This window comes from Garra rufa, chromosome 16 (assembly GCF_049309525.1).
Source record: "Garra rufa chromosome 16, GarRuf1.0, whole genome shotgun sequence".
Lineage (NCBI taxonomy): Eukaryota > Metazoa > Chordata > Actinopteri > Cypriniformes > Cyprinidae > Garra > Garra rufa.
In genome coordinates this window covers 11,529,215-11,543,377 of record NC_133376.1, presented here as the reverse complement: position 1 = coordinate 11,543,377, position 14,163 = coordinate 11,529,215, and the positions used below count along the sequence as shown (strand labels likewise).

The following is a 14,163-nucleotide window of genomic DNA, read 5'->3' as shown; positions in this document are numbered from 1 at the left end:
TTGCGGTGTTCATGAAAGAAGGGAGCATACAGCTTTTGCCAACAAAGCAAATACGTCACCAGCATTGACTGTGATGAAAGATAAATGAGGAGTAGTTTTCATGGAGAACAGCGACGCTGTGCGCATTGGTTTGCTTGGCGCACATAAACAAGAGTTTTAGTACTAAAATACAACCACTATATATTCTTCAAAAAAGTATATGAAATAAAATCTGTCATGAGATGCTAAATATATTATTTTATTGGCATTCAAATAAGATAAACTGGCCAGAGGATATTTCCTTTGGTAGCATAAAAATGCTGTAAAGGCAAATGTGCAAATGGATACAAGACTAAACAGCAGCAATAACAACCAGAAGTACAGTTAGATTTTAAATTGTATAGTTGTACGTGCAAAGGGATTAAAGGGCATACTACAATAAAATTTAAAAGGTAAGACTTTATTTTTACCTGTAGTGTAGATGCAGCTGAGTCGCTGGTCTCGGTCAGTCCTGTGCTTCTCGGTAAACTGGACACGATGTATCTCGCTCCCTTTGGCACAGGCTGTCTAACCACCAGCTTTCCTTTCCTCGTCTCTGCTAGAAATAAACTGTACCAGTAGGCATCATTGGAGACCAGAGTGGAATCCGCGATGGTCGAGTTCCTCTCGCTGATCACACTGTTCCTGCACGGAGGAGCCGCTTTGCTGGGCTTCGTTTTCTGACACTTCAGCACGATGGTGACCAATATAGTGATGAGTAAAAGAAAGGAAACAGAGCCCAGTCCGATCACCAGATACAGGTTTAAATCGGAGAAGATGTCATATCCCAAAGGCACCTCAGTCATGTCAGCATAGGTTTTAAGCGCGGTCTCCACCGTGGACAGTTTAATGGTGACTGTAGCAGAGAGCGCGGGCTCTCCGTTGTCCTTGGCGATCACAACCAGCTGCTGGTGGCGCGAGTCTCTGTAACTGAACATTCTCATGGTCCGGATCTCTCCGTTGTATTGGTCCAAGCTGAATAATGTAGCGTCTGTGTTGTGTAGAAACTGGTATGTGATTCGAGAGTTGTGCACTGAATCAGAGTCTATGGCGATGACTTTGGCTATCAGAGTTCCTTTATCCGTGGATCTTGGGATCTTTTCCTCCACTACGGAGCCGTGCGCGCGCCATGGAGACACTATAAGCGGCGTGTTGTCGTTCTGATCCATGATAATAATGTGAACGGTCACGTTACTGCTGAGTGGAGGAACGCCTGAGTCTCTGGCCTCGATGTGGAAAAGAAACTCCTTCTCTATCTCATAGTCAAACGTCTTCAGCGCGTAAAGATTACCGTTCTCTGGGTTAATGGAGAACAGCATGGACATGGAGGTGTTCACTATTTCCTTTTCTATGATAAAATAAACTAGATACTGATTTTCATGGAGATCTGGATCTAAGGCAGTTAAAGAGCTCAGTAAAGCACCAGGCGCGTTATTCTCCAAAACAGGTATCCTGTAGAATGTCTGTGGGAACTGAGGAACATTGTCGTTAACGTCCAGCAGCTCTAAAGTTATAGTTTCATTATCAGATAACGGCGGGTTGCCCCTGTCAGTCACGGTGATAGTGATGTCATATTCTGGAACTTTTTCACGGTCTAACGGTTCTGCAACTAATAATTCATAATAATTATCAGATGATTCTTTGAACGCAAAAGGTAAATCATCAGAAATATTAATATCTACCTGTCCGTTTTCCCCTGAGTCTTTGTCGCTCACACTAACAACTGCAATTACTGTATTTACAGGCACATCCTCTTTGACTGGACTTGTGAATGATTTTATGGAAATTTCTGGGTGATTGTCATTCATGTCAGTAATTATAATAGATAATTTACATTGACCAGATAATGGATGAGTTCCTTTATCTGATGCTATAACCTCCATATCGTAGATTCTAAAGTCTTCATAATTAACCATCTCCTTCACTCTGATTTCACCACTATCAGGATTCAAACTGAAAGCTTTCTGTGTCTTCTCTGATGTATACAGACTAAATGAATACACAAGATCGGCATTAGAACCCTCATCTAGATCTGTTGCATTTAATTTAACAACCAGGCTGTCTATGGGTGAGTTTTCAGTTAAATTGATGGTGTAACTCTCCTGATCAAATTTAGGGGCGTTGTCATTTGCATCCAACACACGAACTATGATACTGGCCGTACCTGAACACGGAGGCACTCCGCCATCTACTGCTGTCAGTATCAGATTATGAACAGATTGGGTTTCACGATCTAGAGCCTTTTTTAAGATTAAATCAGCAAATTTGGAGCCATCCCTCCCAGAATGAATTTCAATATCAAAGTGCTCGTTCTGGCTCAGATAATACGTTTTAACCGAATTGGAACCGACATCAGAATCCACCGCATTACTGACAGAAAATCGCTCACCTGCTGGTGTTGATTCAGTAATATCTAAATTAATAGTGTCTCGTCTAAACTGAGGATTATTGTCATTAATATCTGTGATTTCCAGTTCTATGTAAAATATTCGCACAGGGTTCTCCACAATAACTTCTAGTTTTAGAAAGCAAGTCGTACTGGTTTTGAGAGGACACAGATGTTCACGATCAATCTTCTCTTGTATGTACAGCTCGCCCCTCTCTTTGTTGATGGCGAGGTATTTTTTGTTAGCAATAACATCTAATCGGACGTTTCGTTTCATCAAAGTTTGTACGTCAAGTCCCAAATCAGTGGCTAAATTTGCCACGACAGATCCCACTTCCATCTCCTCTGGAATAGAATAGTGAGTAACAGCCAGAGCCGACTGAAGAAACACTGGTAAAAGAAAAAACAGCGCGACATACCTTCTCCATGACCGGGTGTTCAAATCAGAATCCATTGTCTGATCAAATACTTATGATGCAAGAACAAAGCAGTTCATGCAGCAACAAAGCACTGGATATGAATCCAAAATGAGATGCAGAAAGAGCTGTTAGCGATGGGATAAAATATACAAGGCTTCCTCGATGTAAAGCGCAATATTTAGTCTAACGCCAGACCGACACAGAAAACAAGGGTTCGTTGCAAAATGGCCAGCTGTAATAATGACGTTGAAATTACGCTCGCAGTGATGTACAATTTGTGAGACTACAGCGCCACTTGGCGCACACACACTGAGGTGCCTTAAAATTGTGCACATTGTATGTTAAATATGTGCTAACACTCACAATTTATAAAACATTTTACATAGCCTACAAAATTAAAGTACACAAAGTAATATTCTTACCTCAGAATTGGTGATTCGTTAGTCATAATACATGTGCACAAAATAATCAAAATGTAGACTATAAAATGTGATCTCACCTGTAGTGTAGATGCAGCTGAGTCGCTGGTCTCGGTCATTCCTGTGCTCCTTGGTAAACTGGACACGATGTATCTCGCTCCCTTTGGCACAGGCTGCCTGACCACCAGCTTTCCTTTCCTCGTCTCTGCTAGAAATAAACTGTACCAGTAGGCATCATTGGAGACCAGAGTGGAATCGGCGATGGTCGAGTTCCTCTCGCTGATCACACTGTTCCTGCACAGAGGAGCCGCTTTGCTGGGCTTCGATTTCTGACACTTCAGCACGATGGTGACCAATATAGTGATGAGTAAAAGAAACGAAACAGAGCCTAGTCCGATCACAAGATACAGATTTAAATCGGAGAAGATGTCATATCCCAAAGGCACCTCAGTCATATCAGCATAGGTTTTAAGGGCGGTCTCCACCGTGGACAGTTTGATGGTGACTGTAGCAGAGAGCGCAGGCTCTCCGTTGTCCTTGGCGATCACAACCAGCTGCTGGTGGCGCGAGTCTCTGTAACTGAACATTCTCATGGTCCGGATCTCTCCGTTGTATTGATCCAAGCTGAATAATGTAGCGTCAGTGTTGTGGAGAAACTGGTACGCGATTCGAGAGTTGTGCACTGAATCAGAGTCTATGGCGATGACTTTGGCTATCAGAGTTCCTTTATCGGTGGATCTCGGGATCTTTTCCTCCACCACGGAACCGTGCGCGCGCCATGGAGATACTATAAGCGGAGTGTTGTCGTTCTGATCCATGATAATAATGTGAACGGTCACGTTACTGCTGAGAGGAGGAACACCTGAGTCTCTGGCCTCGATGTGGAAAAGGAACTCCTTCTCTATCTCATAGTCAAACGTCTTTAGTGCGTAAATATTACCGTTCTCTGGGTTAATAGAGAACAGCATGGACATGGAGGTGTTCACTATTTCCTTTTCTATGATAAAATAAACAAGATACTGATTTTCATGGAGATCTGGGTCTATAGCAGTTAAAGAGCTCAGTAAAGCTCCAGGTGCGTTATTCTCCAAAACAGGTATCTTGTAGAATGTCTGTGGGAACTGAGGAACATTGTCGTTAACGTCCAGCAGCTCCAGAGTTATAGTTTCATTATCAGATAACGGCGGATTGCCCCTGTCAGTCACGGTGATAGTGATATCATATTCTGGAACTTTTTCACGGTCTAACGGTTCTGAAACTAATAATTCATAATAATTATCAGATGATTCTTTAAGCGCAAAAGGTAAATCATCAGAAATATGAATATCTACCTCTCCATTTTCTCCTGAGTCTTTGTCACTCACACTAACAACTGCAATTACTGTATTTATAGGCACATCCTCTTTAAGAGGGCCAGAAAATGATTTGATGGAAATTTCAGGATGATTATCGTTCATATCTGTGATTAAAATAGTTAGTTTACATTTTCCAGAGAGACTATTAGATCCTTTATCGGTTGCGATTATCTCCATATCATAGATTTTAAAATCTTCATAATTAATCATCTCTTTAACTCGAATTTCACCAGTTTCTTTATTCAAATTGAACGTCTCCTGTGTTTTCTCGGAGGTATATAAACTGAATGCATATATTATTTCAGAATTTTGCCCTTCATCCATATCTGTCGCGTTTAATTTAACAACAAGGCTTCCTATTGGAGAGTTTTCACTTAAATGTACAGTATAGCTTTCTTTATCGAACTTAGGGGCGTTGTCATTTGTGTCTAGCACTTGGACAATAATATTAGCTGTCCCAGAGCGCGAAGGCACTCCGCCATCTACAGCAGTGAGAATCAGATTATGAACAGCTTGTTCTTCGCGATCTAATGCTTTTTTCAATACCAAATCAGCTAGTTTAGATCCATCTCGACCAGACTGTATTTCGATCGTAAAATGCTCACTTTCACTAAGATAGTAAGTCTTAATGGAATTAGATCCAATGTCGGAGTCCACTGCATTGTTCAGTGAGAAACGCTCGCCGGCTGGTGTCGACTCTGAAATGTCTAAATGCATGACATCTCGTCGAAAGTGGGGTGCATTGTCGTTAATATCTAATATTTCTAATTCAATATTAAACATCCTAATTGGATTTTCAATTGTAGCATCGAGCTTTAGAAAACAAGAATTTGTAGTTTTGGATGGGCAGAGATATTCTCGGTCAATCCTTTCTACAATAAAGAGCTCTCCTGTTTCTTTATTTACATCCAGATATTTTTTATTTGCTATCACATCTAAGCGCATCTTGCGTTTCGTCAGACTCTGTATATCCAAACCAAGATCAGTGGCTAAATTTGCAACAACAGATCCTACCTCCATTTCCTCGGGAATAGAGTAGTGGGTAACGCCAAATGTAGGGTTTAATACGGCAGATATTATCAGGAATAACAAAACGTACCTTCTCCATTTCTGTGCGTTCATACACGGTTCCATGTTTTAATTAAAGCTGCAAGCAGCGATGAACGGGCCCTCGCACACGGGCTCACCGCCGACCGGTGGCTTTAGGAACACAGCAAACGGTGGGTAGTATGCTTTTAATATAGTAAAAATAGGAGAAATATGTCAAAGTCACTTAAATGTGCCAAATTTCCTGCTGCCAGCTGGTGGCGCTATGCCTATAACTGATTATTGACATGTAGATGTGTTCAGGCCACCACTTTCCTCAAACATATGAAGTTTGGTGCAGATTGACCTTGGTATGTTTGAGTTAGTGAAAGATATGATATATCCTGCTGCCAACAGGTGGCGCTATGATAATATCTGAATATTGGTCTTTAGGTGTCTTCAGGCCAGGACTCTCACCAAACCTGTGAAGTTTGAGGCAGATTGGACATTTTATGGCTGAGTTATAACAACTTCTATGTCCATGGCGAAACATCAAACTTTGTCATGCAGCCACAGACACGCCCTTTAACGAAAACTCAAGATCTTCGCAATTTAACATCTCTAAGGCCTCTAGATCAGACTGACCAAATATAATGTTGATATCATTAAATCTCTAGGAGGAGTTTGATACAAGTCATTTCCTGTTGCCAACAGGTGGCGCTGTGATTATAATAGAATATTGGCCTTCAGGTGTATTCAGGCCAGGACTCTTATCGAATATGTGAAGTTTGAGGCAAATCGGACATTTTATGGCTGAGTTATAACAAGTTTTATATCCATGGTGAGACCTCTAAATTTGTCAGGCCGCCACGGACACGCCCTTTACCGAAAACTCAAGATCTTCACAATTTAACATCACTAAGGCCTTTATATTAGACTGACCGATTTTGGTGTTGATCTGCATAAATCTCTAGGAGGAGTTGGTTGTAGAGTACAGCATGACACTTTGTGTTGCCTGCAGGTGGCGCTATGACTATAACTGAATATAGGCATGTAGATGTCTTCAGGTCAGGAGTGTTATAACACATGTGAAGTTTGGGACAGATCGGACATTTTATGCCTAAGTTATAGCAACTTCCTTTTTCATGGCGAAACATCGAAATTTGCGAGGCCGCCACGGACACGCCCTCCGATGAAAACTCTAGATCTTCGCAATTTAACGTCACAAAGGGCTTTAGATTGGACTCACCAAATTCGGCATTGATCCGAATCAATCTCTAGGAGGAGTTCGTTCAAGTACGACGCCTGAAAATGGCAAAAATGACACAAATTTTGCTGAGAAAATTAAAAATAACCGACTTCCTGTTGGGTGTCAAATTTTGCTCCAAGAGGCTTTTTTGTAGGTATTGGTGTGTTACATGTGTGTACCTATTTTCGTGCATGTACGTGAATCACAGCTGAAAGCGCACACCGCTGAACGTGTAAAGGTGGCGCTGTCGAGCCATTTTGCCACACCCACTTCTGAACCCCATATCAGACGTAAATTTTCGCCAGGTTTGATGTGTGTGCAAAGTTTCGTGACTTTTCGGGCATGTTCAGGCCCTCTAAAATGCGATTCATTTTGGAGAAGAATAATAATAATAATAATAATTAAAGCTGCAAGCAGCGATGAACGGGCCCTCGCACACGGGCTCACCGCCGACCGGTGGCTTTAGGAACACAGCAAATGGTGGGTAGTATGCTTTTAATACAGTAAAAATAGGAGAAATATGTCAAAGTCACTTAAATGTGCCAAATTTCCTGCTGCCAGCTGGTGGCGCTATGCCTATAACTGATTATTGGCATGTAGATGTGTTCAGGCCACCACTTTCATCAAACATATGAAGTTTGGTGCAGATTGACCTTGGTATGTTTGAGTTAGTGAAAGATATGATATCCTGCTGCCAACAGGTGGCACTATGATAATATCTGAATATTGGCCTTTAGGTGTCTTCAGGCCAGGACTCTTACCAAACCTGTGAAGTTTGAGGCAGATCGGACATTTTATGGCTGAGTTATAACAACTTCTATGTCCATGGCGAAACATCAAACTTTGTCACGCCGCCACAGACACGCCCTTTAACGAAAACTCAAGATCTTCACAATTTAACATCTCTAAGGCCTCTAGATCAGACTGACCAAATATAATGTTGATATCATTAAATCTCTAGGAGGAGTTTGATACAAGTCATTTCCTGTTGCCAACAGGTGGCGCTGTGATTATAATAGAATATTGGCCTTCAGATGTGTTCAGGCCAGGACTCTTATCGAATATGTGAAGTTTGAGGCAAATCGGACATTTTATGGCTGAGTTATAACAAGTTTTATATCCATGGCGAGACCTCGAAATTTGTCAGGCCGCCACGGACACGCCCTTTACCGAAAACTCAAGATCTTCACAATTTAACATCACTAAGGCCTTTATATTAGACTGACCGATTTTGGTGTTGATCTGTATAAATCTCTAGGAGGAGTTGGTGGTAGAGTACAGCATGACACTTCCTGTTGCCAGCAGGTGGCGCTATGACTATAACTGAATATGGATATGTAGATGTCATCAGGTCAGGAGTGTTATCACACATGTGAAGTTTGGGACAGATCGGACATTTTATGCCTAAGTTATAGCAACTTCCTTTTTCATGGCGAAACATCGAAATTTGCGAGGCCGCCACGGACACGCCCTCTGATGAAAACTCTAGATCTTCACAATTTAACGTCACAAAGGGCTTTAGATTAGACTCACCAAATTTGCTGTTGATCGGAGTAAATCTCTAGGAGGAGTTCGCTCAAGTACGACGCCTGAAAATGGCAAAAATGACACAAATTTTGCTAAGAAAATTAATAATAACCGACTTCCTGTTGGGTTTCGGATTTTGTCCCAGGAGGCTTTTTTGTAGGTATTGGTGAGATACATGTGTGTACCGATTTTCATGCATGTACGTGAATCATAGCTGAAAGCGCACACCGCGGAACGTGTAAAGGTGGCGCTATCGAGCCGTTTTGCCACACCCATCTCTGAAACCCATATCAGACATCCATTTTCGCCAGGTTTGATGTGTGTGCAAAGTTTCATGAGTTTTCGGGTATGTTTAGGCCCTCAAAAATGCGATTCATTCCGGAGAAGAAGAATAATAATAATAATAATAAACGAAGCAGATCCAATAGGGTCCTCACACCATCGGTGCTCGGGCCCTAATAATAATTAAAGCTGCAAGCAGCGATGAACGGGCCCTCGCACACGGGCTCACCGCCGACCGGTGGCTTTAGGAACACAGCAAACGGTGGGCAGTATGCTTTTAATACAGTAAATGTAGGAAAAATAGATCAAAGTCACTTAAATGTGCCAAACTTCCTGCTGCCAGCTGGTGGCGCTATGCCAATAACTGATTATTGGCATGTAGATGTGTTCAGGCCAGCACTTTCATCAAACATATGAAGTTTGGTGCAGATTGACCTTGGTATGTGTGAGTTAGTGCAAGATATGATATATCCTGCTGCCAATAGGTGGCACTATAATAATATCTGTATATTGGCCTTTAAATGTCTTCAGGCCAGGACTCTTACCAAACATGTGAAGTTTGAGGCAGATCGGACATTTTATGGCTGAGTTATAACAACTTTTATGTCCATGGCGAAACATCAAACTTTGTCAGGCCGCCATGGACACGCCCTTTAACGAAAACTCAAGATCTTCACAATTTAACATCTCTAAGGCCTCGAGATCAGACTGACCAAATATAATGTTGATATCATTAAATCTCTAGGAGGAGTTTGGTACAAGTCATTTCCTGTTGCCAACAGGTGGCGCTGTGATTATAATAGAATATAGGCCTTCAGATTGGTTCAGGCCAGGACTCTTATCGAACATGTGAAGTTTGAGGCAAATCGGACATTTTATGGCTGAGTTATAACAAGATTTATATCCATGGCGAGACCACGAAATTTGCCAGGCCGCCACGGACACGCCGTTCAACGAAAACTCAAGATCTTCGCAATTTAACATCGCTAAAGCCTTTTTATTAGACTGACCGATTTTGGTGTTGATCTGATTAAATCTCCAGGAGGAATTTGTTGCAGAGTACAGCATGACACTTCCTGGTGCCTGCAGGTGGCGCTATGACTATAACTGAATATGGGCATGTAGATGTCTTCAGGCCAGGAGTGTTATCACACATGTGAAGTTTGGGGCAGATCGGGCATTTTATGCCTGAGTTATAGCAACTTCCTTTTTCATGGCGAAACATCGAAATTTGCGAGGCCGCCACGGACACGCCCTCTGATGAAAACTCTAGATCTTCACAATTTAACGTCGCAAAGGGCTTTAGACTAGACTCTGCAAATTTGGCGTTGATCCGAATAAATCTGTAGGAGGAGTTCGTTCAAGTACGACACCTGAAAAAGGCAAAAATGACACACATTTTGCTGAGAATATTAATATTAACTGACTTCCTGTTGGGTTCCGGATTTTGTTCCAAGAGGCTTTTTTGTAGGTATTGGTGAGTTACATGTGTGTACCGATTTCGGTGCATGTACGTGAATCACAGCTGAAAGCGCACACCGCTGAACGTCTAAAGGTGGCGCTGTCGAGCCATTTTGCCACACCCAATTCTAAAACCCAAATCAGATGTAAATTTTCGCCAGGTTTGATGTGTGTGCAAAGTTTTGTGAGTTTTCGGGAATGTTTAGGTCCTCTAAAATGCGATTCACTTTGGAGAAGAAGAAGAATAATAATAATTAAAGCTGCAAGCAGCGATGAACGGGCCCTCGCACACGGGCTCACCGCCGACCGGTGGCTTTAGGAACACAGAAAATGGTGGGTAGTATGCTTTTTATACAGTAAAAATAGGAGAAATATGTCAAAGTCACTTAAATGTGCCAAATTTCCTGCTGCCAGCTGGTGGCGCTATGCCTATAACTGATTATTGGCATGTAGATGTGTTCAGGCCACCACTTTCATCAAACATATGAAGTTTGGTGCAGATTGACCTTGGTATGTTTGAGTTAGTGAAAGATATGATATATCCTGCTGCCAACAGGTGGCGCTATGATAATATCTGAATATTGGCCTTTAGGTGTCTTCAGGCCAGGACTCTTACCAAACCTGTGAAGTTTGAGGCAGATCGGACATTTTATATCTGAGTTATAACAACTTCTATGTCCATGGCGAAACATCAAACTTTGTCACGCCGCCACAGACACGCCATTTAACGAAAACTCAAGATCTTCGCAATTTAACATCTCTAAGGCCTCTAGATCAGACTGAGCAAATATAAAGTTGATATCATTAAATCTCTAGGAGGAGTTTGCTACAAGTCATTTCCTGTTGCCAACAGGTGGCGCTGTGATTATAATAGAATATTGGCCTTCAGATTTGTTCAGGCCAGGACTCTTATCGAATATGTGAAGTTTGAGGCAAATCGGACATTTTATGGCTGAGTTATAACAAGTTTTATATCCATGGCGAGACCTCGAAATTTGTCAGGCCGCCACGGACACGCCCTTCAACGAAAACTCAAGATCTTCGCAATTTAACATCACTAAAGCCTTTTGCTTAGACTGACCGATTTTGGTGTTGATCTGTATAAATCTCTAGGAGGAGTTTGTTGCAGAGTACAGCATGACACTTCCTGTTGCCAGCAGGTGGCGCTATGACTATAACTGAATATGGACATATAGATGTCATCAGGTCAGGAGTGTTATCACACATGTGAAGTTTGGGACAGATCGGACATTTTATGCCTGAGTTGTAGCAACTTCCTTTTTCATGGCGAAGCATCGAAATTTGCCAGGCCGCCACGGACACGCCCTCTGATGAAAACTCTAGATCTTCGCAATTTAACGTCACAAAGGGCTTTAGATTAAACTCAGCAAATTTGGCGTTGATCCGAATAAATCTCTAGGAGGAGTTCGTTCAAGTACGAGGCCTGAAAATGGCAAAAATGACACAAAATTTGCTGAGAAAATTAAAAATAACCGACTTCCTGTTGGGTGTCAAATTTTGCTCCAAGAGGCTTTTTTGTAGGTATTGGTGTGTTACATGTGTGTACCGATTTCCGTGCATGTACGTGAATCACAGCTGAAAGCGCACACCGCTGAACGTCTAAAGGTGGCGCTGTCGAGCCATTTTGCCACACCCATCTCTGAAACCCATATCAGACGTAAATTTTCGCCAGGTTTGATGTGTGTGCAAAGTTTCATGAGTTTTCGGGTATGTCTAAGCCCTCAAAAATGCGATTCATTTTGGAGAAGAATAATAATAATAATTAAAGCTGCAAGCAGCGATGAACGGGCCCTCGCACACGGGCTCACCGCCGACCGGTGGCTTTAGGAACACAGCAAATGGTGGGTAGTATGCTTTTAATACAGTAAAAATAGGAGAAATATGTCAAAGTCACTTAAATGTGCCAAATTTCCTGCTGCCAGCTGGTGGCGCTATGCATATAACTGATTATTGGCATGTAGATGTGTTCAGGCCACCACTTTCATCAAACATATGAAGTTTGGTGCAGATTGACCTTGGTATGTTTGAGTTAGTGAAAGATATGATATATCTTGCTGCCAACAGGTGGCACTATGATAATATCTGAATATTGGCCTTTAGGTGTCTTCAGGCCAGGACTCTTACCAAACCTGTGAAGTTTGAGGCAGATCGGACATTTTATGGCTGAGTTATAACAACTTCTATGTCCATGGCGAAACATCAAACTTTGTCACGCCGCCACAGACACGCCCTTTAACGAAAACTCAAGATCTTCGCAATTTAACATCTCTAAGGTCTCTAGATCAGACTGACCAAATATAATGTTGATATCATTAAATCTCTAGGAGGAGTTTGATACAAGTCATTTCCTGTTGCCAACAGGTGGCGCTGTGATTATAATAGAATATTGGCCTTCAGATGTGTTCAGGCCAGGACTCTTATCAAATAGGTGAAGTTTGAGGCAAATCGGACATTTTATGGCTGAGTTATAACAAGTTTTATATCCATGGCGAGACCTCGAAATTTGTCAGGCTGCCACGGACACGCCCTTTACCGAAAACTCAAGATCTTCACAATTTAACATCGCTAAGGCCTTTATATTAGACTGACCGATTTTGGTGTTGATCTGAATAAATCTCTAGGAGGAGTTGGTTGTAGAGTACAGCATGACACTTCCTGTTGCCTGCAGGTGGCGCTATGACTATAACTGAATATGGGCATGTAGATGTCTTCAGGTCAGGAGTGTTATCACACATGTGAAGTTTGGGACAGATAGGACATTGTATGCCTGAGTTATAGCAACTACCTTTTTCATGGCGAAACATCGAAATTTGCGAGGCCGCCACGGACACGCCCTCTGATGAAAACTCTAGATCTTCACAATTTAACGTCACAAAGGGCTTTAGACTAGACTCAGCAAATTTGGCGTTGATCCGAATAAATCTGTAGGAGGAGTTCGTTCAAGTACGACACCTGAAAAAGGCAAAAATGACACAAATTTTGCTGAGAATATTAATATTAACCGACTTCCTGTTGGGTTCCGGATTTTGCTCCAAGAGGCTTTTTTGTAGGTTTTGGTGTGTTACATGTGTGTACCGATTTCCGTGCATGTACGTGAATCACAGCTGAAAGCGCACACCGCTGAACGTCTAAAGGTGGCGCTGTCGAGCCATTTTGCCACACCCACTTCTGAAACCCAAATCAGACGTAAATTTTCGCCAGGTTTGATGTGTGTGCAAAGTTTTGTGAGTTTTCGGGAATGTTTAGGTCCTCTAAAATGCGATTCACTTTGGAGAAGAAGAAGAATAATAATAATAATAATAATAATAAACGGAGCAGATTCAATAGGGTCCTCACACCATCGGTGCTCGGGCCCTAATTAAAGCTGCGAGCAGCGATGAACGGGCCCTCGCACCCGGGCTCACCGCCGACCGGTGGCTTCAGGAAAACAGCAATCGGTGGGCAGTATGCTTTTAATACAGTAAATATAGAAAAAATATGTCATAAGTCATTTAAATGTGCCAAAATTGCTGCTGCCAGCTGGTGGCGTTATGCCTATAACTGATTATTGACATGTAGATGTGTTCAGGCCAGCACTATTATCAAACATATGAAGTTTGGTGCAGATTGACCTTGGTGTGTTTGAGTTAGTGAAATATATGAGATATCCTGCTGCCAACAGGTGGCGCTATGATAATATCTGAATATTGGTCTTTAGGTGTCTTCAGGCCAGGACTCTTACCAAACCTGTGAATTTTGTGGCAGATCAGACATTTTCAGGCTAAGTTATAACCACTTCTATGTCTATGCAGAAACATCAAACTTTGTCAGGCCACCACGGACATGCCCTTTAATGAAAACTCAAGATCTTCACAATTTAACATCTCTAAGGCCTCAAGATCAGACTGACCAAATATAATGTTGATTTAATTAAATGCAATCAATGCAAGGACTTCAGATAGATGCCAACTGTGAACCAGTATGCTACAAATAAGAACATGTAATTCATGATGATAGCAAA

The 14,163-nt window shown here is 42.0% G+C and overlaps 2 protein-coding genes across 2 annotated transcripts; both read right to left on the bottom strand.

The window, feature by feature from the left end:
* Window positions 1-9: 9 nt before the first annotated feature.
* On the bottom strand, window positions 10-3,005 carry LOC141288034 (protocadherin beta-16-like). Its single transcript, XM_073820156.1, has 2 exons — window positions 439-3,005; window positions 10-133 (listed from the first exon to the last, which is right to left on the bottom strand). Exons 1-2 carry the CDS (start codon window positions 2,856-2,858, stop codon window positions 10-12), a joined length of 2,544 nt encoding a protein of 847 aa, XP_073676257.1. The 5' UTR covers window positions 2,859-3,005.
* A 196-nt stretch (window positions 3,006-3,201) lies between these two features.
* Window positions 3,202-5,691, bottom strand: LOC141288033 (protocadherin alpha-C2-like). The gene is made up of 2 exons (XM_073820155.1): window positions 3,323-5,691; window positions 3,202-3,210 (listed from the first exon to the last, which is right to left on the bottom strand). The coding sequence occupies exons 1-2, from the start codon at window positions 5,615-5,617 to the stop codon at window positions 3,202-3,204; spliced, it is 2,304 nt and encodes a 767-aa protein (XP_073676256.1). The 5' UTR covers window positions 5,618-5,691.
* Window positions 5,692-14,163: the final 8,472 nt, after the last annotated feature.

What these genes read in the sequence shown, in the direction of transcription:
- LOC141288034 (XM_073820156.1), bottom strand. Translation starts at nt 2,858, where the DNA reads ATGGATTCTGATTTGAACACCCGGTCATGGAGAAGGTATGTCGCGCTG. An exon ending in ACACTACAGGTAAAAATAAA is followed by an intron (nt 134 to 438) that starts GTCTTACCTTTT and finishes ATGTGCGCCAAG; the next exon opens with CAAACCAATGCGCACAGCGT.
- LOC141288033 (XM_073820155.1), bottom strand. Translation starts at nt 5,617, where the DNA reads ATGGAGGTAGGATCTGTTGTTGCAAATTTAGCCACTGATCTTGGTTTG.